Consider the following 23,622-nt stretch of genomic DNA (forward strand, 5'->3'; position numbering starts at 1 on the left):
CTTCTTTAGAATTCAAGAAAACATTCCATCTACTTGTGTTCTTTTGAAGCACTAATTTTCTTCTGTCAGGGAAAAAGAAAGAAGAAAGAAAAGAAAAAAGCAATCACATGTTGCCTGGCACGATTTGTACTTCACTGTACCCTGCCCCCAACACTGTTATGACTGGCTCCTGTTTTTTTAATTCCCTGGGATATGTGCACAGGCCCCTGCCCTCTGTGTAGTTCCGATTATCCTTGTTTTTTTTTTTTCTTTTTCATAACTAGGTTTTGCAAAGCTTCTTTTCACAAAGACCAGCCTTTACAATATTACTAGTTAAGCATGTGGTTCCTAATTTGACAATGTAATCCTGTGGTAAATACACAAAGTGGTTAGAGGGAGCTGAGCAGGTCCTTTGCTGTTCAGTTTTGAAAAGGCAATGCTGGTAAAGACTCTGACCATGTTTCTCTACCTGGGGATTAAAAAGAGAGGCAAGATTCACCTCCATCCTCTTCTGGGCTTCTCTGTGCCAGGCACTGAGCTGGCTGGCTGTACTTACATTCAGTAGTGACTTCATTTAAATTTTAGAAACCAGTGCTACCATGGTTCCAACCCTTCCTTGTAATAATTCCAGCAAAATGAGACTTCTGTTCAGACGGTGTGGGTGGAGGTGGGAATTGCACACCCATTTCTGATGGCCTCATTCTCCAGGGTCCTTTCTATGAGGTGTGGGGTGAAAAGGAGATAAAAGCAGTATGGGCACATGGCTACTCTTTCCTGAACTAAAATTCCCAAGTGCAGAGTTGGACAAAAGATTCTTGTGCCCCTTCCAAATATAAGCAGTAGTCATTTGGACTCTGAGCTATTTGGATGTCTAGGCCAGTCCCGTCCAATAGAAATAAATTTAAAAAATTTTAGTAGCCACATTAAAGAAGTGAAAAGAAACAGATGGAATTAATTTTAATAATACATTTCAATTAACAAATATTATCACTACAACATGTAGTTAATCTAAAAACCATTGAGATATTTAAAATTCTTTCACACTACATTTTTGAAATTTGATGTGTATTTTATACTTATAGCATCTCTCAACTTAGAGTAACCCCATGTCAGGTGCACAATAGCCACACGTGGCTAATGGCTACCATACTGGACAATGTAGGTCTAAGTCACTTTGGCAATCTATGGAGATAAAAAAAAAAAACAGAAAGGAGACAATAAGACAGATTATTTGGAATTTGGCTTGTTCTGAAAAATGACAGCAGACTGGGGAATGAAAAAGTGTAGACCCCTTGTCCAAGACACCTCTCAGGGGGTCCCACTGTTCAAGTACCTTCCTGGCTCTCATAGGTGACAGACAGGAACCTGAGGCTGAAGGAATCTAAAAGGCTGCAGGGAAATGATGACTTTCTGACAAATTCCTTAATGGGTCTACCATTGTGGAAACTTAGCTGGTAAAGTCTAGTAAGTACAGAATGTAAGGTAGAAGATGGTGTGTGGGTTAGTGTAATGACTGTGGCCTCTCCTTGGCCCCTGGGTTCCCCTAGCATCAGAAATAGATTTCATTGACTCAAGGGATTAGCTGTTTACTTATCCTGTTAAGGCTCAGTGAAAGCAGAGCCTTTGAGGTGTTCAGAATTACACATACCACAGGAATTACTTTGCAGCCCCAAACTTCCTGTCATTGATACCTGGCCATCCTGACATTTCTGCAAATCCAAAAATAAAGAGCAGGGATGAGGAGGCCAGAGAAGTCAGAGGAAGTAGCATCCTGAATGACTGTGTTTAAAATCTCCTGCCAATGGGTGTTATCAGGTCTCAGGGCTGAGAAGGCCAACAATCTCAGCTCTTCATTGGTGGGGAGCTGGCGTGTCTTGTGGGTGATGGGAATGTGGTGACAGTGAGGCCCTCGTCACTCTCTCATTAGGGTAGGAGTCTGCCCTGTTTATCCCTCCATCTATTAAATGGGTTCTATTGGCACCAAGAGGAGTGAGTGAACTCAGAGGGGTGAATTCTTTACCACCTAGGGACACCATGGCATCGGTCATTGTCACCACCTTTACAAATGCTGGGCAGCAGACATTTGATGTCAGTAAGATACTCCAGGTCCTCCAAAAGAGGCGAAGACTGCAGCTTTGCCAAAGGAGTCCGACTCTAATCATCTTAAGGAAGTAAAACTGGGAGTTGGTTTACATACTACTTCTCCTCTTACAAAGTTTGGGAAGTCAAATAGGGAGCAAGAGCTTCTGCAAATGTCAGCCCCAGATTCTCTTAGGGTTACATGTTGGCTACTTGTTTTCTCAAGAATTTCCCTTTCCAGCTTTTAAAGAGTGAGCACACAAACCCTGCAAGCATTTTATTGAGACAAGGCTAAGGGTACACTAGTGAGATAAAAACAATCCTGGTTCTTCACTGCTTTGCAATAAAATATTAAACACGCACAAGCTAAAGGTATATGAAAAAAACCAGAAAGATTTTGTGAAGTTCTTCATAATTTGAAAGATGAACCGATTGGATTATTATAGGTGAGCCCAGGGCAAATAAATATCTTGACCGCTGAATGAAACGGAGAATCTGTTCCTATGCATTTCCCTTTTTTTTTTGCTGAACCGCACAGCATGCGGGATCTTAGTTCCCCGACCAGGGATAGAACCCGAGCCCCCTGAAGTGGAAGCGCGGAGTCTTAATCACTGGACTGCCAGGGAAGTCCCTCTGTGCATTTCCTTGGGGGACAATTAGTCTGTATTCTTTCCTTCTTTTCCTCCCTCCCATCCCCCCACCCACTTCCGTCTTATTTGTAAGAATAAATTAAAACCATGCTCGGTTTTGGCTTTTGGGATTAGGGCCTGGTTATCTAGTTGAGGGGAAGTTGTATCTTCCTTTTCGGCATGGTCATCCATTTGGTCAGCAATACTAAGTGAATGTCATTTTTTGCATATGGCGCTTGGCACACATGGACAGGGAGGCCTTAGGAGTCCTGTTTTTTCTGGCAGCCAGAGCTGGGCATGTTAAGACTTGGGGCTGAGGACTCTGAAGGCAGCTGTGGGTGTAACCTGCCATCTAGAAGCTCCCAGGCAGATCACCCAGTCTTGCGGCTCAGCTCTCACTTCTGGCCCATGGCTTACAGGTGCTGCTTTCCCCTCCTTTCTATCTTTTCTCTCTGTCATCTACTTCAGATCTGGGTTCTGCTCCTGTGAAGAACCACTTCCTTTGACCATCCTTCTCTGTTCTAAGGGGTTGTCTTCACTCACTGAGGACTTGATTGGGACTGTCTGCATCACATTTATCTCAGGGGCTTGTTAAAAATGCAAATTCCCAGACCTTGCCTGGACCAACTGAATCAATATGAATCAGGATCTGTCACAGGGGTGGAATCTGCATTTCTGACAAAGGGTACAGGTGGGGTATAGGCAAGCCATCATGCACTAACTTTTAAGGCCCGCCCCCCACCCCCAATGCTGCCGCATTCGGCAGCATGGAGATGGAGGGCTGTGCAGAGGCTGCATGGCTCAGGGTCCACAGCTAGGTGGGCTCTGGAACTCGACTCTAGTGATTCCCGGCTCTATCACTCACCAGCTTGGACTGGTCTCTATCTTTCTAAGCTACAGATCCTTCTTACAAAATATAAAAGGGCAAGGGCTATACCCACCAATAGGGACACTGTGCCTGGTGTGCATTAGGTACTCAGTACATGTCAGCAAGTTATCCTCTGGTTTAGGAAAAGGACACGAGTTTCTGTCACACTGTAAAGATGGGAAGCCCGTGCTCCAGAAGTCCTCTGACCCCCGAACACCAGACCTGTCAGTCAAGTCTGATTTGCAGAAGCTGAAGACTGCGTGAAGTGGAGCCTGAGCAGGTGGTCCCAAAGTAGAGGGGCTTTTGAGTCAAGAAGAGGAGGGAGAGGTCTGCCTAGGTCACTGGGGGAGGAGCTGGAGGGTGCTAGGGAAAGACGTCTCCCCTCCATGAGGGCAGGGGAGCTGGGGAGATAAACCATATCAGGACAGCAGAGACCCCTGAATATGTTTCTCGTCCAGCGCCCCCATCCTCTCAGAGCCTGATCACGGGTCCAGAAATGCCTCTCTCTTCTGTTTCAGTAATAGAAAAAGAGGGCGGCATTGGGAGTCAGAAAATGAAGGCAAATCCCTTAGTCTAATCCTGTATTTCCTCACTTACAGAACGGAGGTAGTACTGCCCTCCAGTGTAATCATAAGAATCAAAATATCTGTGAATACGGTAAATTTTAAATCCCGTAAATATAAGGTATTATTATTCATTCCTTTTCTCTTTCACGGTTCTCCTTTTAGTTTTCTTATTAAAAAACAAAACCCTTTCCTTAACCCTGCTCTTCCCTCAAGCTACCTATCATTTCTCTTTTTCTTTCCTTTTTTTAAACCACCAACATCTGCAAAAGAGGCACAGGTGATGATTGAGAAGATCACACAGTCTTGGTTTGGAGGGGCTTATGTGCATATGAAACCGGGCAGCATAATTCCCAAGACAGAGAAGCAGAGAGGAAGGAACCTGGCTTCGGAGCAAGGCACAGTGTGTGTGTGCGCTTCCTCGCCCGGTGTCCTGAGGCTTCATCTGTAACATGCGGATGGTGGGGACAATAATCCCCACCTGCAGGATTGCTGTGAGGACTAAAGTCTAGCACATTGGAGAGCACACAGTAGGTGCTCAATAAATGCTAGTATCTTTGTTGCACCTTCCTCCCAAACCCCAGTTCTATTTATGGAAATGATCGATAACTTTTCTCCCCAGTGCTGTCCCCAACAGTTTGGGAAGCAGTGTCCACCCCATGCACTTTGGACCAGAAGCTGAGTTCAACAAAACTAACTGAGCTGTGCTACATGTGATGGGAGCTAGGGGAGGAAGAGGAACATGGTGCTGTCCTACTACCGTGTGTGTGTCTGTGTGTGTATGTGTATGGGTGCGTGTGTGTGTACGTGCACGTGTGTGTGTTTCAGGAGGGCTGAGACAGGCACATTAAAACAATCCCTTCAGTCTAAGGCAGAGGTGAGCACAGAGGGCTGTGGGCGCACCAGGGGGAACACGGAGCTCAGCCTGAGGGGTCAGCCAGGAGGAGATGCCCCAGAGGCTTATGAGCACTTGGATTGTGGGGAGTGGGGCTGGGATGAGGGGAGAGAACAGGAGAGATGGAATTCTGAGAGCTAAGCCAGTAGAGCCAGCTTGAGACAACGTCTTCCCTGGAGGATCAGAATTTCCAATTCTGGAAGCTCACTTGAGAGTCTTCTTCTGACCTCAGCCCTTGGTTATTTCTTGGTGTCGCTTTCCTTTAACTACTTCAAGTTATCCAAAGGGTAAATAGGTCTTTTGAAAAATGTGCTGTCTTTTGAATGATAGGGACAGGAGCTTCCTCCATAATCATGGGCGGGGCTTGGTGCTATAAGGATGTCCACGCCCAGGCCAGATGCAAGGATGCCTGGACCTGAGTCGAGGCTAGGGGCAGCCGGGATAGGTAAAGAATAGGGACCCAGAGGGGACAGTGGAAGACTAGAACCCTTCCTGCCCACCCGGGCACTTGTCTCCCATTCAGAAGAGCCATCCCTGGCCAACTCACCACGCCGATGGAGAAGTAGTTGTTCATGATGTTGTACGGGACCTGGTCCCCATTCTCCACCTCCTCTCTGGGGATGACTTCCAGATGCCAGCGGTCCAGCATCACCAAGGGGCTCTGCTCAATGTCCTTCAGGATTTTTGTCAGGCTGCCGCCTTCATAACCTGTGGAGCACAGCACTGCATTTACCTCCAGAGCAGAAAGGCTAAGTTGTTGCTGATGCAGCGGTCAGGGCAAGGAACCCCTTGGGCATCTGGGGCCAGGAGACTCCCCAGTGTGTCTGTGGTCCAGAGCCACTCAGGTTCCCTGGGCCACAGAGAAGGAGAGGACAATATGGAGTAATTAGAAAGAAGCTGGGGTGATCTGGAAGCCAGAGTAACAGGGGTAGGGCTGGGTGCTGGCCAGAGATGGGCAGGCCTGTGTAGCTGAAGTGAGCCCTGGGGAAGTGGTGGGCTGGATGGTCGGGAAGCTGCCCATGGGAGAACTAAGCATCTGTTCCAGGACTGTGTCATGATGGAGATGGACACCATCGTAGGCAGAATTTTAAGACGGTCCCCACATTTCTTGCCTCCCGGGTATATATACCGAGCAAACCCCCAGGACCTGTGGATAAGATGGGATAGTCACGGTCATGATTTGGTATATTACATGGCACAGCTGACTTCAAGAAAGTGAAATTATCCTGAGTGGATCTGACCTAATCAGGTATGTCCTTAGAAAGTCTGGGCTTTCCCTTAAGAAACAGATTTGAAGCTTGAGAGGGATTGGAAGTAAGGGGGATTCTCTTCTGCCAACTTTGAAGATGGAGGGATCCATCGGGCAAGGAACACGGGAGGCCTCTAGGATCTAAGAGTGGTCCCAGCTGACAACCAGCAAGGAGACAGGGACCTCAGTTCTACAACCACAAAGAACTGAATTTGGCCAACAACCTGAATGAGCTTAGAAACAAATTCTTCCTCCAGAGTCTTCAGAGAGGAGCGCAGCCTGTTCAGTGCCCTGATTCTACCCTGTCAGGCCCTGAGCAGAAGACCCAGTCACGCTGTTCCAGGACTTCTGACCTACAGGACTGTGAACTGATAAATGGATGTTTTAAGCCTCTATGTTTATAATCATTTGTTACTATTATATAGTAGCAATAGAAAATTAATGTAGCAAGTGAACTGTAAGTGAGAAGTTAGTGGGAGAGACAATCTTTTCTTCCAAATAAGACTTCCATGTTCCTGCTTACCTTTGGGACAACCTTGAAGAGTATTTTCAAGTTGTCAGGGCTCTAGTCCGCTTCTTAGGGGATGCCTCACAAGACAGCAATGATACCAACAAGGTAGCTGAGGGCCTTGATGCCATCTGGGAGCACAAGGGTGTGTGAAATTTGTGCCTCGCTATGCTGCCTAGACGCCCAGAGCGTGGGGCTACAAGTCTGCCTGTCCCCTCTTGAACAGAGGGTCCTTCCCTAGCCCAGTGTGTGGTTGAGGACCCTGGGAGCTCTTCCCATGCCTGCCAACTTCCTTCTAGGGCTGGCTCCTGCTTGCTCTGCCCCTGCCCTCCCAAGCATGCACACTGACCGCTGCCGGCCTGGTCTTGGATCACTCTCGGAATTGATCCGCCATCTGGAGTCTCACCCCAACTCTGCCTGCCAGACTGATCTGTCTGCTCCATGTGCTGACCTGAACCTCTCCACTCTCTGGAGCACGCCCAGCCCCACAGGGGCTGTTGCAGTTTGCAAAGTTCTCCTTAGCTCCTGCCCATTGCCCTGTAAGCTGGCTACCATTCTGAGTTCCCCCCTTAGGTGAATTTCAAAATGAGGGCCCCTGGCCATGGGGCCCTAAGATGATCTGGATGCCCCTAGTAGCTGGCGAAGTGGCTTTTCGGTCTGCATTCTGAATCCTAATTCAGAAGATCAATAATTTGGAGAGGGGGAATTTCATGCAGAAAAATCCCTAAGTGAGCCCCTACTGGGATGAACCCTGGAGGGGAGACAGAGGAGATTCTACCCTAAAGTTGACTTGTTCTACTGGGGGAGGCAGACTCGAAGCTGAGTTTCAGGCTGATAGTAAATCTAGTGAGGGGTAGACACAGGCCTCGGCATGGTATGGAGGTTAAGGAAAACGTATGGAGTAGAGATGATTCCAGAGTTGAGTATTACTCCGTGGAATGTGATCCCTAAGAGGGAAGTTCAGCCAGGCTCTGCAGAGCCTCCCTGTAGACTGGAGCACTTGTCTCCAGGGTAAGGCCTCTCCCACGCACACTCACCCCCTCCCCAGCGGAGACAGCGGGCCAGGTCATTTCCCGTTCCAAGAGGCAGGACAGCCACGGGTGGATGCTTTGCGAAGTTGGCCTTATCTGCAACCCATGAAGAGGAAGAGAGAACCATATGCCATGTGATTATAGAAGGCTCAAGTTGTCTAGTTATCCCTGATCTAATGCTTGAAGCCCTCCATAGCATTCTTTGTTTGAATTCTTCTCCTGATGGGGAACTCACTACTTCCTAAAGCCATCTTTTCCATCTGCAGTGTGTTAACCACTGCAAAGGAATCTTTCAAATTGAGTTAAATCTGTCTCCCTGTAACTTGCACCTGTTTATCCTCATTTCATCCTAATTCTTTCCTTTGGGGTGAAAGCATATAGCTCAAAAACATTAGTTTGCACAGTTTTAATCTTTAATGATAAGTAGCATTTACCCCATTTATCCCTCAGACAGACCCTGCAAGGTATTATCATTCTCATGGATGAAGAAATGGAGGTTCACAGAGGGAAAGTCATTCCACAGCCAGGATCCAAACCCAGATCTCTGTGGCTCCAAGTCCATGCTCCTCCTTTCTTCAGAGGCCAGGCAGGTGCATAAATAGTAAAACAGGTGGGTCTGAGATATCAGAAAATGGTGGGGCACTTGGAAAACTGAAGATGCCTCGCCTCAAGTCATTCAGGCTCAGAAGCTTAAAAATAACATTGTGTCTAATAAGCAAAACCCCCAGGTGTTATTTGGCACCCGGGTACCAGTTTGCCACTTCCACCACCTCCCAGACCTGCAAACACACCGATTCCTAATCCAAACTCCCATGATGGTTTTAAAGGAGCATCAGACTGAACTGTTAGAGAAAGCACATCAGAACATGTATGTTTTAATCTGGCTGTAGGTCTACAGCAGCACGTTGGCTGAGCTGGGAAAGTTGAAGGAAGCCAGACACCCACTGGGCTCTGGAGGACACCACTTACATAAACCTCAGTGCATCAGGTGCCGGGGGAGGATGTGAGGGATGTGATTGGGAAGCATGGCTGGGGGTTGAGCGGGGAGTGATGCAAGAATCAGCATCCTGCGTGAGGCTCATGCTAGGGCTGCCCCAGCAGAACAGGTGTTCATAGATGCCCCAGGTAGTCAGACTCATGCCGGAAGTGGCTGAGCTTAGGCAAGACTCAGGGCTGAGGTTACCACCAAGAGGGTTAAGATGGAGTAAATCAGTGGACTCTCTCATTTTCCCAGAACACACAGTCCACGTTTATGCCTCCCTGCCTTTGCATGTGCTCTTCCCTTTGCCTGGAAGGCCCTTGTTTGCTTAGGTCTGCCCCTTCTTCTGTGGTTCCCATCCCAGCAGATCAACCATCCTCACAGTGTTGAGGCTAGAAACCTGGATGTCATTCTAGATTTTTCCTTCACACACCAATTTCTATATGCTGTCCCACATCCATTTACACATCAATTTCTATATGCTGTCCCCTTAATAGCTCTCCAGGCAATCTCTCCTCTCCATCCCGTGGTGATGGCTGAGTTCTGGGACAGTACGATTCCTTCCCACTGCTATTGCTGCAGCAGACTCCTCTCTGCCTTCTCGGCCTCCAGTTCCACCCCCTGGTGTGCCCTCCACACTTCCACCCAGGCAGGAGATCCTTGCACCATGACCTGATCACACTGGTCCACTGCTTTCCCTTCTGCCATGGCTCCCACCACCCCTTAGCACGCAGCGAAGCCCTTCCTGGCTCTGCCTTTCTCTCTAGCCTCATCCTTCTCATGTCCTGCCTCCCACTCGACATGTCAACCTTGCTGAAGTGCTTTCAGGGCCTTAAATCACAAGCTCTCTATTGCTCAGCACAGAGCCCTCCCTGGTTGCCCTAGTCTGGACCTGGTGCCTCTCCAGAGTGTTTCTTTAGTACCAGGGGTGATCTCATCACACTGTCTTGTAACTGACTACTTGTTTGCTCCCCAAATGTCCTGTAACCTCCCTGGGGGATGTTCCCCAAATGTCCTGTAACCTCCCTGGGGGAGCTATATCTCATTCACCATAGTATCTCCACACATATTTACTGAAGGCCTAGGTGCCGTGTTAGGTGCTCTGGCTCTAAGAGACAGCAAAAAAGCTGTCCGGCTCTTTTGGCTGGTACCGGCCGGCTCCGGCTCTCATGGTACCTACAGTTGAGAGGGAGAGACAGCTATTAACAAGGTCTTCATAGAAATGATGCATAATTTCAGATTCATACTGGGAAGGAAAGGAGTGTGGTCCTGTAATGAGTTATCAGGGAAGGCTTCCCTGAGGAAGCCACACTTTGGCTGAAATCTGAAGTAGAAGCTGACCAAGCAAATGCCAGGGGAGCAGAACAGACAGGCCCTGTGGTAGAAGGGACACTGGTGCCTTCAAGGGTCTGAGAGAGGGACCGGGTGTCTGGGTCTAGAGGGAGAGGATGGCAGTAGGAAATGAGGCTGGGTGGGCAGCTGCTAGACCACTTAGGGCCCTGTGGAGCATCTGAAGAGTTTTTATCTTTATCTAAGAATCCTGGGAAGCCACTGATGCGCTTTGCACACGTCACAACCCCACTGACATTCAGGAATGACCACTCTGGCTGTAGCAGGACAGCACATCAGAGAGGGGACCGAAATGGGGCGGCGGAGAGCACAGAACAAGGGCTTCAACCTCTCTTGAATGAATGAATGAAAACTGTGCAGTTATTCCTTTTACCCTTGTTTTTTGATCTTTGGGCCACTAATCTGTGAAAAAGCAGATCACCTCACATGACCTTTCTGTTCTGGGCAGCGTATATCACCTGTGTCCTCTGCAGCTGAATTTTATAAAACTTATCAGCAAAGCCTACTTTCTCCTTCCCGATGGAGAGGGACCTGTGCGAGCAGCTCCAGGTACTGCAGCCATCCACCCCCTGCTGATCAGCTTCTCCTTCCTCGGCTCTCAGAGGACGCCTCCCTCCTCCCACAAACAACTCCAGAGCCCGAGGTGACAGGAGAGTGTGGGTGGCTGCTTGGCAGGGCTGTGTCCATGGAAACCAAAGTGCCTGTGGGGGAGTAGATGTGGCAGGTGTGCAGGGTGCCGGTCCCCCTCCTCCAGGTGGTCTGCTTATGTACGACCCCTGGGGGCCCAGGCTTCTCCACCCTGTTCAGGGTCTATCCTGGCCCATCCTTGACGCCTTCCTTTCCCTCATCTCCCACATGATGTCTGTCAGCAAATCTTGCTGGCTCCGCCTTCAAAAGATATCTGACTCCTTCTCACCACCTCCTCTGTCACTACTGTGGTCCATGGCACAGTCCCCCCTCCTTGGATTACTGCAGGAGCCTCCTAACTGGTCTCCCAGCTTCCGCCCTTTTCTGTTTCTGTAATCTGTGGTGTCCCTGCTTTGCTTAAAACCATCCAGCATCTTGGGACCTTCCCAGTATGAAAGCCACATTCCATATAATGTCCTACATGTCCTAGTGACTTGGCCCTGCATTATCTCTGCTTTATCCCCTGCCACTCTACCCTCACGCACTACACCCCAGGCACGCTCTGCAGCCTTCCCACTGCCTTTGGCAGCCTGGCCTGCTCCTACCTCAGGGCCGTTGTATTTGCTGTTCCTTCTATCCTCAGGTATCCGCAAGGCTCACCCTCCTCCAGGTCTCCATGCGAATGTCATCTGCTCCTCAAGGCCTTTGGAACCACCTGGTCTTAGATTGCAACCCCACTCCCTCCGCCGAGCTCCCTTTGCCCCTTTTCTGCTATGTTTTTATCACCTTCTGACACACTGTATGTTTCACTTATTTCTTTGTTTATTGCCTGTCTCTTCCCTCTAGAAAGGAAACTCCGTGAGGGTGGGATATTTGTCCTTTGTTCACTGCTGCATCACCAGTGCCTTGAGGGGAGCTGGGCACCTGGAGGTGCACAGGTAGGATTTGGGGAATGAAGGACGAAAAGACCAAAGCAGCGCAGGGCTTGTTGCTCTGGGTCATCTCGGACTTCGATGACCACCTTCCCCAGCAATACCCCTGGCTGCTTTCCTATGCTTATGTCCCATGTCCCAGTGTTTATCTGGGTGCTCCAGGGTTAGATCTTGAATATACCCCTTGTCCCAGAATTTCAGAGTCATTCTCCATCATTTACTGGTGGTGCTGTGTCCAAGGACCCACAGATCCAGGCAGAGCTGGACTAGACCCAGGCCTCCTGATACCCAGCCTGGGCCCTCCCTACTCTCCCTATAGCCTTTTGGATCTCGGCATATTGGACACAGCCCACCGTGGCGCTTCTTTGCTTGCATTCATCTGTGCTTTCTAGATGTGCTTTCTGGGCTCCAGCTCCAGGCGTTCATCTCAAGGTGTCTTGCCCCGGGCTATGCATCAGTGCTTAGTTCTTTGGCTTTTATCCAGCGTCCTGGACCTGCCTGGAGTCCCAGTCCTGCTCCTTCTCCCCGCAACCCCCCATCTGGCCTGTCCTGAGACTGCCTAAACCCCAGCCATGACAGCTATTTATGAAGCAAGGCCTGAAACTAAGCTGTTACATCTGTACCAGTGGGAATCCTTCCATTATCTTCTTTTATTCTTTTTTCCACCCGAAGTAGATATTTAGTCAAGCACTGGTCCAAGAGTAGAAACAAGGATGAACAAAACATGGCTCCATTTCTCTTTCTTGTTTATTGCCTTCCTCTGACTTTAAATATATTTATGATAAGTCAACTGCAAAGGCCCTTCCAGCCCATTCTTACCAATGCAATCCAAAATCCAGCCAACTGTCCCATCTCCTCCGCAGGCCAAAACACGGAAGTCTGGAGTATCACGGAAAAAGTTAAGTCTGGAAGTAGAAAGGCCAAAATGGTTTTGTTTACAGGCTGACCTTTGACACTCCTTGAGTCAGAGTCCCCCACTCGCTCCCTTCCCTGGGAGTATGTTATGACCTTGATTCCTTTTGGGGTTGAAAGGGTCACTTAATGTTATGAAACCAGAACTTACTAAGCAATGCCACTGAGTATGAATCCCATGGAGCCATCTTTGTATAAGGAGATGCTGACTCAACATTCAACACAGAAAATGGTTTTCTAGAAATTCTCTGTGATTTAGGCAGAGGAATCCATAGTTTGCTTATTTTGGCACTGATACAACTAACCCCCAGCATTTTGACTCCTCTCCAGCTCTCTCACCTGCTCTGTCCTCACGACCTCCACTTTAAGTCAGATGCACTGAGCTGACTGGATCTTCATCCCACCCAGACCTAAGTGGAGTGAGCGCCATCTCCCCTCAGGGGCCTTAACCCTTTAAAGCAGGGCTCTTAACCTGAGGTGCATATCTAAGGGGTCTGGGAGTAGAATCCAGAGGGCTATGAACTGGAAGAAAATGTTACACTCTTATCTTCCCTAAGCTCTAAGTGAAATTTAGCATTTCCTTCAATTATGTATGTAGGCCACAAATCACAGAGGTATTAACAGTACCTGTGACTTTGTTAAGCAGCTGAAATCACAGGTATTTCGACGTTTTCCTACAGTTGTGGCAGATATTTTACATCACTTCTGCTCATCGCTGCTTTTAATTTACAATAGCTATTAGACCTGTCTCTGGAACTTGCTATATAATGTCTTAGTAAATCACATATATTCTCCTATCACAAATTTGTTTTTTAACCTTTTGATAACTGTTCTTTTCAATATAATGAGTTTCCCTGTTACTCCTATATATTTCATTTTATACATTAAAAAATATTATCTTAATATTAAGAAGTGGTCCGTAGACTTCATCAGACTGCCAAATAGGTTCCTGGTGCAAAAAAGGTTAAGAACCTCCGCTTTAGCACAGACATGACCTGTGGAGGCCTTGAGGTGGGGCTTGAGAAGCTGAAGCTCAGTATTTCCTCTTTGCCCTCCATGGTGATCTGAGAAGACCCCTTCTGAGTCACCAATGCATGCATGGGCAAATTAACATCCCGTCCCCTCCCTTTCTCTTAAAGGACTCTGCTCTCCTGTATGAAGTGGGTTCTGAATGGAGGCTCCCTTCAGCTAGACAGCCTGTCTGATTACAGGCTGACATGTACAGCAGAGAGAGATACTCAGGGCACAGTGGCTCTAGAAGTAGCCACCAGGCTTGTCATCCTGGGCAAAACCAATTGAGAACAGATGCAGTTAAGTGAGAGTACTGTCTGTATTCAAGGATTAAAACGCCCTAAAAGAGAGCCGGCTGGTAAAGGTATTTGTGGGCTGCTGCTCAGTCACAAGTCACAATGGAGCAGTAATTGGCAATCATGGTGACTGTGATGGCACACGCAGCCGTATGGGTGGGCTCTATTTTGAAGTTAGTTTTACAGGTAAGTCACGGCAGAGGTGCTGAATCTACATTCATGTTTCTTTCCCCTTTACTGGGTCTTCCACCAACCCTGCCATTAATAATAGCTTTGTGTCAAACCAAAGACAGGGACAGAGTTCCTTTTTAGAGTCCTTACTCCAGCCCCTATTAAGGTCTTGCTGAGCCCAGAGTAGAAATGCAGGTTCAGATGTTGGGCAAAGCAGCTGTGTGTTGGAAAGCCCAGCCTAGCAGGTGCAGGTCTGAGGACCTGGCACTGAGATAGCTTTGGGCCGGCTGGCAGATGTCTCTAGTGCACTGTCTCTGGCTGGTAAGAAGGTACCAGTCTTTGGGTACCTTCCAGCCCTAATGCTGGAGGGGCCTCTGATTACAGGGCACATCATGTCCGCCACCAGCACAAGGACCAGCTCCTCCCGTAGACCTTGGGTTGAGCTGCAGAGGGGCTGCCTTGTCTCCTCTCATTGTTCCCTGTCTCCTTGACACTTTGCTGGTGAGCAAGGAAATAGCCAATAGGCAAATGACAGGAGGAGAAGGGCCAGGGGGAGCTTAACAACCTCAAACTTGGATGATCCAGGAAAAAAGTGATTTCATTGAACAACCAATTGTCTTGATCCTTACAGGCCCCCACAACAGAACATGCAGTGGAACTCTGAGTCAGCTGTACAGATTTCTGAAACACGGACAGACGGTGGTAAGAAAACGCTTTCCTTCTCCCTGATGATTCAGTATGAAGATACCAGCTAATATGGCCTTGCAAATAAGTTAAAGTAATCTACCAGCCCACCCTTCTTGTCAAGCCAACAAATGACATGTGCAATTTCTCCCTCTTACAAAATCAACAACTTTTTCTGGGATAAAGCACAGGAGGCTACTTCCCAGAGTTAGCCATAATGGGTGGTCCTGAGTATCTCCAGGAGGAAATAAGAGTAGATATGAGGAAAGAAGAGAAAAGAAGTGAAATGGCAGGAAGGACAAGTCCACCGATGAAAGAGACAAAAAAAAATGTGACCCCAAAAGCTATCTTTTTAGAGATCTAAGGGGGCGGGGGAGAAATAAGAAGTAAAGATCGTATCTCCATACCCTGGAGTAGGCCCCCCATTGTCCAGGTTGAAAACTTGTTTGGGGTTGAGCAGATAGTGGAATTTCCGAAGAATTCTATGGAAAAAAAAAAAAAAGAAAGAGAGAGAGAGAGAGAGACCGAGACAGAGAAGGGGAATGTCATTGTGAGAAGTCACAGGAGGGCAAGTACCTCTGCAGCCCATTGATGGTGGGAACGTGGGGCCATTTATACCCAAGAGGGGAGAAGAGTGCATGCGGGCCCTGCAGACCCTGAAGTCCCAGGTCTGGCTGGCCTCACCCATGCCCTCACCCCATTTCAAGGTCTTCCCCACCATCCAGGACTCTAGTCTCCAACCCCAGGAGTAGCACCCCTTGCACAGAGGACAGGACAGAGCAACCCGGAGAACAGAATTTCCATTCTCCTAAAGCCTTCTCCTTCATGGAGACCTTCTTCCAAATGTTCTGTATGTTCTAGGTAGTATGATTCTGCTCTTTGTGGGCTAGACAAAGGCACCAAGGGACTCTCTATGGAAAGGTCCCCCAAATCCTGGGATCAGGAGGACACGCAGGACGTGGGGTTGGGGCAGAGGAGGGCTGGGGGCAGTGACCACATCTAGGCTCGGTTTCAAGGCTCCAGCTTGAGGCTAATCAGGTCAGCTCAGGAGGGGTGCTCTGCCCCTAGGACTGGGGTGGGGGCTCTCATAATTCTTGCTTAAACCCTGTTTATTATTTTTTAAAACCTGGATTCCAGATCACCCTGCCATCTGTTCACTGCCCCACAGCTGAACACTGGGAGGCAGAGCTGCTCTGCCCCTTGCCACCCCTCCCCTCCCCTTCTCTTGGGTCTTCCCACAGACTGGGCGTTTTCTTCACTGATGAGACGGGTGCCCTGCTTTCTCAAGGGTGGGATAGGCCAGGAGGTCTCAACCAGGTGCCTCTGCCACGTCTCTTAAATCAAGAAAAGACCTGCAAGGCTGGGAAGTTAACGGACGTCTCAGAACTTGGTCTGATTCCGGGAACCATTATAATGGCCCACGTGACAGGCCCTAGGCTAGCACTGTGTCTAGTTTAACGCTCACGAAACCCCTGTGGGAGGAGAAACGATTAGTACCTCCATTTTACAGAGGAGGAAACCAAGGCACAAGGACATTAAGTCCCTTGGACCAGGTCATCAAGCGGTCTGTGGTAGGGTTGGGATTGGACCACAGGTCTGCCTTCTCCACAGCCCACTCGGTTACGGTTGGCCTAGCCTCTCCATCTCGAAAAAGAAGAGAACATACCTTTCTCCTTGTCTCCCTCCACTCTTGGGGTTCACCAAAACCAGCAGGGGGTGGGTACCCGGGGTGGGGATGATCTTATACTTAAAAAGGCAAAAGAAAAAGAAATTAACTCTGTTTCAGCCAATAGGAGGAATGCGATGAGAGTGGATGCTGAGACAGCTCCCGGGAGAGAAGCGGGTCCAGGCATGGAGGAGAGGAGGTCAGGAGGCAGCAGGTGCTGGTCCACTGGCTGAGTTTTCTGAGGGATTAAACAGCTAAGTGTCTCCAGCCTAACGGCCTTTAAGTAGTGTTAATGGTGACAGGCATTTGAAGTCGGGATCAGAGATGGGGCAATGGCATCAACTTCAAATTATTCACAATGGTGTGGCATTGTGCCCACAGCACAAGATTAGATTTTGTGGGGGATACAACTGATTATGATCTTAAAAGTTAGGGCCATCTGGTCCTACACCTAAATAAAATAACAGCCATGGAGTTAACTACACTTCCACCCCAGTACCTTCCATATCCACATTTCCAGCCCCCATTTTCCTCCTGAGCCCTGGTTCCACATTTCTCACTGTCCAGTGGGTACATTCAGCCAGATGTCTCACCAGAACACGCTCCAAACCGGACCTATCTTCTTTCCCCACAAAACTGGCCCTCTCTCCTGGCTACTCTTATTATTCATCCCGTCATCCAGGGAAGACCCTGTCCTGCCAATTCTTTCCCTGGAATGTCTCTTTATCTCCGGCGGCTGCCACAGTGCCCACACTGCTCGGGCCTTGCCCCCCTCAAGTGAAGCCCTGTATGCTGCCCCCATGCAGTTCCTTCCCAGGACATCACTAGTCATACCACTCCTGCTCAGAAACCTTTACAGACGTCTCGTTACCCAGAGGATAAAATCCAGATCTCCCAAGCTGGCATGCAAGGCATTTAAGTGCAGCCCCAATCTACTGTTCTCTCTTAATTACTCTAACCTTCACTGCAGTTCCAGCCAAGCCTGGCTATTACCTTCTAGGGAGTTAATTCCCACCCCTTGGGGCTGCTCACACTGGTTTCTTCTCCTCCTTAATGCCCTGAAATGCCCACTTCCTTCTTAGCAACCTCTTAAAAAAGAACTCCTCATTCTCTGGGCCCAATTCAAGAGCTACTTCCTCTACGAAGTTTTCCTTGATCACTGCAACGAAAACTATTGCACTTGAAGCATATATTGATATGGCCAAAAGGTTCGTTCGGGTTTTTCCGGAAGATCTTATGAAAAACCAGAACCAACTTTTTGGCCAACCCAATAATATCTTCTGGGTTTCTTCTGTTATCATTTATTTGTATATGTCTTTATTTTTTATTTTCTCGGGTAAATATCACAAAACATCAAATGGATTTTAATGCCTCAGGAGCAGGGCGCGTGTGTGTATAACCTTTCTACCAAGGGCCCCATTGTCCCAGATACAAGAGTGGGTACTCAATAAATACCTGTGTCTTCAGCAGAAGGACACACCGATACAGAGATGCAGCTTTGCTCCATATTCACTATCTAATGCCTACTTTTCTAGATTGCAAGCTAAAAATTCACCAAACACAGGGCCATATTGTTTGAAACGGACAGCAGCACCCTTTATAAATTTTAGGAATTTTCTCATCTGCCAAGGGTGATTATTTGTGTGAAACCCAGAAGCATCTTGGAGCCTAAGGAGTAATTCTTTATCTCTGGGGGTGACATTCAAAATGTTTAACAACCTGTACAGCATGGGCACTGCCCAATCAGAATAGATGCAGGATAACCAGATAGATGTCAGCTGTAAACAACTGACATACCTGCACTGTGTGTGTGTGTATGTGTGTGTGTGTGTGTGTGTGTGTGCGCGCTCCATCTGACTTTCTCCCTTTCAAGGTGTCTAGAGCTTTCCCACATTAAGCATCATTGCTTATGTTTTACACTCATCTACATGTTCTCATTGAATCTTGGAGCATCTATTGGGAGGTGGGCAGTGCAGGGATTGCTATGCCCCCTTTCAAACAAGGAAACTTAAGGTTCAGAGGCAGAGGAGAAGGCCCCAGTGTTCTATTTCCTTTTCTGGTACTTGTTCTACCTCACCAGGCTGCCTTTCCTGCATTCCCTGGAACTTTGTGAAAGGCACAAAGAGAAGTTCATTGGTGAATCCAGCTAAAAAAATGAGTTCTGAAATATACGTTTAAGGATGAAGAAGAACTTTTGGATCTAGTTAACTCTGTTCTGGCAGATCACATTCTGGAGACAGCTTGGCAGTCCTGGAAAACCTAATTGTCTATTTTTAAGCCACATTCTTGTTATTATTCAGGGAGTATGCATATTGAAGTTTTATGCAATGTGTTCCTAAAAAGGTGATAAAGCCAGTTCAGCCAGCCACGGGATCAACCAACCTCCCTTCGCACCACTTGCCTACAGTGTGGTTGTCAAAGGTAACCCCAGAGGCTGGAAATACAGTGTCCTGTGTGATATAATCAATCAGATAAGAAAGCAGATGTTGAGATGTGTTTCTCTAGAAGCCAAATCCTGTTCTCCCCTCCACAGCCTTGGACCAGCTTAGAACGAGTGAGTAGATTTGGGGCTTGCCGAGGTACCTGCGTTACAAGTTCATCCTTGGCTGACATGCTACCATCAGACTTCCCATCTTGCCTGTCCTATAAAAGAGAGGAAAGACAAGCATCTTTTGGAAAAAAAAAAGCCTCCTACAAAAAAGGAAATCAGAAGAAAAACAAATGGTTAATATAAAGATGGAGAATAGAAAACCAGTATAGTGTAGGGAGGAGTTTTTCAAAGTGGGACTTCGGACGTAAAAAAAAGAAATGTTCCCTTTGGGTTTCTCAAGGACTCTCCAGGCAGTTGTCATCACTTGCCCTGACTTTAACTTCGAGACACTGGAAGGGACACAGTGTTTCAGAGGAAACACTGAAATGGGCAGAAATCTACTTTGTTGATTTAGAAGCTTGAGCTTTGAGAAGCAAGGTCTCAGATCTGGTTTCTCTGTTAAGCACTACCTAAATGATGTAATACTAAGTCATATGTCCTATTTTGTTTGTTTGTTTTTTCAATGTTTATTATTCATTTCATTGAGGTTTAATGTCACATAGAGTAATATGCTCAAATTTAAATCTACAGTTCTCTGAATTTCTGCATACGTATATGCCCTTGTAACTACTGCCTCTTCTGGCATAATTCTGTTGTGACTCCTGATACCTTATTGGTTTTGCCTGGCTATTGAATTTCATATCAATGGAATCATAGACCATATCTTTTCTGAGTCCAGGTTCTTTTGTTCGGCATTATATTTTTGGGATTATCCATATTTTTGCATCTAAGCATGGCTGTTTTCCATTGCAATGCAGTATTCCATTATACTAATCTGCCTCAACTTATTTGCCTATTCTCTTGTCAATGGTCATTTAGCTTGTTTCCAGTGCCTGACTGTTATGAATAAAGTTGATAGGAACATTCCTGTACATGTCTTCTCGTGGAATAAATGCTCATATTTCTCACAGGAGGGGAATTGTTGAGTCATAGAGTTTATGTATTTCCAACTTAGTAGATACTGCCAAATAGTTTTTAAAGTGGTGGGGTTTTTTCTTTAGTTTTTAATAAGAAAGAAGATGGTCAAGTCAAGGGTGAGATGTGAGGAATCAGTGGAACTCAGCAGCATCTTTAACATGGAAAGAGAACAGTTAAGGTGTTTGGTGCTTGGCTTGAAAGAGGGGTCTTCAACACAGGAGACAGAAAAAGTTTCAGATGGGGATAAATAGAGTTTAATCTTGCATCTTTCATTTCCAAGAAGGGCTGTGACACCCAAGTGGAAATCTTCAAGGCAGAGGAAGGTCCATGTTTGGACACAGGAGAGAGGGTGACAGGGACAAGGGAGGCCTGGGAAGCCTAGCTGTGCACAGGTGGTGACTGAGGTTCCATATACGTGATCTGCCTGCAAGGTGCTTAGAATGAATGCGCTTTCCTTGCTGGGCCATTTCAGAGCATTCTGGGTGGCCAGCGGTTGGAATCATTTCAGTCAGGGAAGTTTCCCCTCACAATCTGACTGTGCAGCACTGACCTCTTTTAAACTTGGGCTGAAAACACAAATCCTAAGAGTTGCTGAGGGATGTGAATGTCTGAACGCTGCCTGCATCTGAAACATGAGCTGGGGTTGCAGGGGAGCCGGAGCCCCATCGGGGTGGCAGCACTTACCTGGGTGATGGGGCATATTGACGTGGGCAGCAAAATATGGTCTCTGAGCTCCCCACCATCACACAAAGTTGACAATTCACACTTGCGGTGAAACTGGAGGAAAAAATGAAGATGAGAGTGAGTGAAAGTGATCAAGGAAATGTCAAGTATGAGGGTTTAGAAATTTACTAGGGAGGCAGGTTGTCTAGTGCTCCCCTAAATCCTGATGCACTGCTGGCTTTCACAGTATAGCAGAGAGAGAGAGAGAGAGAGTGTGTGTGTGTGTGGGGGGGGGGTGTAGTGTATACGGGTGTGTGTGCTTGGTTATGGGTGCCAAGTCTGCCGTGGGCAGAGAAAGGAGACCAAGTGCTGCCCATGGCAGCTGGAGCAAAACGGTCCCGAGCAGGCCTGTGGCCTGTCCGCATGGCACCCCCATGGGGATTCCAGAGCCCCCATGGGATATTTGTTCCCTAGGCTCTGAGACACGGGAAGGAAGGAGATCTTGTTGAACAAACTCATGAGAGGCTGGAGGTAAACCCCATGACTCGACCTCTGCATTTTAAGAGTTCTGCAGTCTGACACATCCTTTTGGAGGCTGATACCCAGTCAAGGGGACAAGACACTGAGTCTGCTTTGGAAGGCAGGTCGGGCAGCTCCAGGTGTCCAAGGAGGAAGTGGACATTTGTCATGGATGATGGCAGTGGGCACAGGCCTCTTGTCCAGGCAGTGGGGCTGCTGTCAGGAGTATGCCTTCCTCTGATGCAGGTGACTGAGTATCTAATTCCTCTCCCACTCTGTCAGTGCCCCCGGCCCAGATGACGGAAGGAAGTTAATGGTCCAGCCTGCTGTTCACAGCTGCCTGCCCACAAAGAGAGTAGATTGGTCAGCTTCTTCTAAAGCAGCCCTGGGGGGGTGCCCTCTCTCTGGGCATCTTGGTGATTGACTGGAGGCAGTTAGACTTAGGGCACTGAACAGGGGCTCTAGGCTCCCTCTCTAGCCTTGTCCACATAGCTCTGCTCATGCCCTCTGGCAGGATGTTCACTGCTGCCTGGCTGAAGCTTTGAGCAAAAAACCACACTGAAAAGCAGCAGGGCTGCCCTGGGCGCCAACCCACCGTCATCCGGCACCACAGGCAGTGCCGTGCGGTGACACTCTGGTAGCACTTGATACTTTTGTGGCACCGGTCACACTTGACAGAGGAGTTCCCTTCCACCCACGCGTGCTGCATCACCTGCAGGAGGGAAGGGAAGGATACCAGGGAAGGCTGCAGAACCATATCCCAGGGCCCTGGGCCCTGGGCCTGAGGAGAAGGGTCTGGGAGGAGCGCAGGGAGCGGGGAGGCCAGAGAGGGTTGGTTCCTGTTTAGTGGATGCACTTCTGGGTGCCTGGCTGCTTCGCTGAATTGCACCGGTGTGGTCACTCCCTACCTAACCTCTATCATGCTAATCGAGGTAGACGGAAAGCCACTTTGCCTGCTCTTTGAACAGTTCATACCCTCTGGCAGTCAAGCCTCTGAGCGTCTTGTCTGGCAGTTCATCTGTCTGTCACTGGAACTCTTTGCAAAGGGATGTGTTTGTGTGTGCCCTTTTCTGGAAGGCAGCGGGGTGCAGGGAAACGCAGGAGGGCTTGGGCTACAGACAAAACTGGTTGGAGTCATTGATCTTCCACTTTGCAGCGGGGTGACCTTTGGCCAGTTCCTGGACCTGAGTCTCAGGTCCTTCATCTGCAGAAATTGGCATAAAATGCCCCACCTCTGGGTTTTCTGGGAGGATCCAATGAGACAGCACATTTGGAAGGGCCTTCCTGGCTCAGTCCTGACCCTTGGAGGGTGCCCCTGATGGGAAATCCCTTCCCCCACTGTCTCCTATGGGCCGGTGCCTCTCAGCCTTAGCAGCCCCTCAGGACCACCTGGGCAGCATCTAGAAGTCCTAATGCCCAGCCCTCACTCCAGACAAAATAAATTAGAGTCTCTGGGGATGAGACCCGTCATTAGTATGTTTTAAAGCACCCTGAGTGATTATCATATGCAGCCAAGGTTGAGAAGCACTCAGGAAGGAAGTTAGAGAGAAAGCCCAAAGGGTTAGTGTGGGTCATCAGCCAGCAGCTTTCATGTCTGTTTCCTGGAGAGCGGGTTGTACCTGCCTCCTGGCCAGGACATGCCCCTGAAGCAGCCCAGGAACTTGGGAAGCAGGTGGGAATGCATGTGTTTGTGTGTGTGACTGTAAGTGCAAAGCGACCCATGACACCAAATTCTGGGGGTCTGAGCCCTCAGTTAAGTCCCCCGGGAATTCTATAGAACTCCTCAAAAAATTTTTCACCAGGGTATCCCAAATAGCAGAAGGGGTGGATATGGACTCTGGGGGAACGTGGGGACATAGCCTGAAGTGCCAACTACAAGCACAATATTAAAAACACATGGAATATTTGCATGATACCATCCATGTTTGTATTAGATAAAAGTTTTAAATTACTTATCAATTAAGTTACTGTGTCCTCCTTCCAAAAGATTTTCGGTAAAACTGTTGCTCTAGAAGATGTGTCACATTTACTTTGTAGTTTCTCCTTCTGCCATTCACCCCTGAGGGTATAAAGAACTCAGTTTGCTAATCAATTTGTTATCTACATGGTCACAATGAATTTGTTCTGAGATTATTATTATTTTCATTTTACAGAGAAAAAATATGAGGCTGCAGAGAGGTTAAGTAACTGGCCCTAGGTTCCAAGGCTGGTAAGTGGCCAAGCAGGGACTCATGGCCAGGTCTCCTGACTCCAAGTCCACGGTAGTCTCCCAATACCACGTTGCCTTCTCCATCCTCTTCCAGGATCAGAAGAGATGGTTAAAGACTTAGGTTGCCCCTGGAGACTCAGAAGGTCGTGAATGTGCCCTGCTGGTCCCTCAGAGGTCTCCCTCTGTTCCAAGTGTGGCAATGGCAGGAGTGCAGGCTTAGGGCCTGAGCCCAGGAGGTGCACCATATGTCCTGGTAAAAGGCATGGACATGGAACGGTGTGTGTATGGGCGTGG

The 23,622-nt window shown here is 48.1% G+C and overlaps 1 protein-coding gene across 4 annotated transcripts in view; it reads right to left on the minus strand.

The window, feature by feature from the left end:
• The window catches only part of DGKG (diacylglycerol kinase gamma), a 158,953-nt gene that overhangs the window by 81,726 nt on the left and 53,605 nt on the right, over positions 1-23,622 (minus strand). The window contains exons 11-18 of one of the 4 annotated variants that reach the window (XM_068545446.1): positions 21,715-21,831; positions 20,622-20,714; positions 19,013-19,072; positions 16,430-16,509; positions 15,171-15,245; positions 12,509-12,594; positions 7,808-7,897; positions 5,561-5,721 (exon numbers count right to left, since the gene is read on the minus strand). In XM_068545446.1, the coding sequence (XP_068401547.1) occupies positions 5,561-5,721; positions 7,808-7,897; positions 12,509-12,594; positions 15,171-15,245; positions 16,430-16,509; positions 19,013-19,072; positions 20,622-20,714; positions 21,715-21,831 (762 nt within the window). The remainder of the gene's footprint in view (positions 1-5,560; positions 5,722-7,807; positions 7,898-12,508; positions 12,595-15,170; positions 15,246-16,429; positions 16,510-19,012; positions 19,073-20,621; positions 20,715-21,714; positions 21,832-23,622) is intronic. The other 3 variants (XM_068545448.1, XM_068545447.1, XM_068545449.1) reach the window with 3 other exon arrangements.

The sequence above is a fragment of the Eschrichtius robustus genome, chromosome 6, assembly GCF_028021215.1.
Source record: "Eschrichtius robustus isolate mEscRob2 chromosome 6, mEscRob2.pri, whole genome shotgun sequence".
NCBI classification, from domain to species: domain Eukaryota; kingdom Metazoa; phylum Chordata; class Mammalia; order Artiodactyla; family Eschrichtiidae; genus Eschrichtius; species Eschrichtius robustus.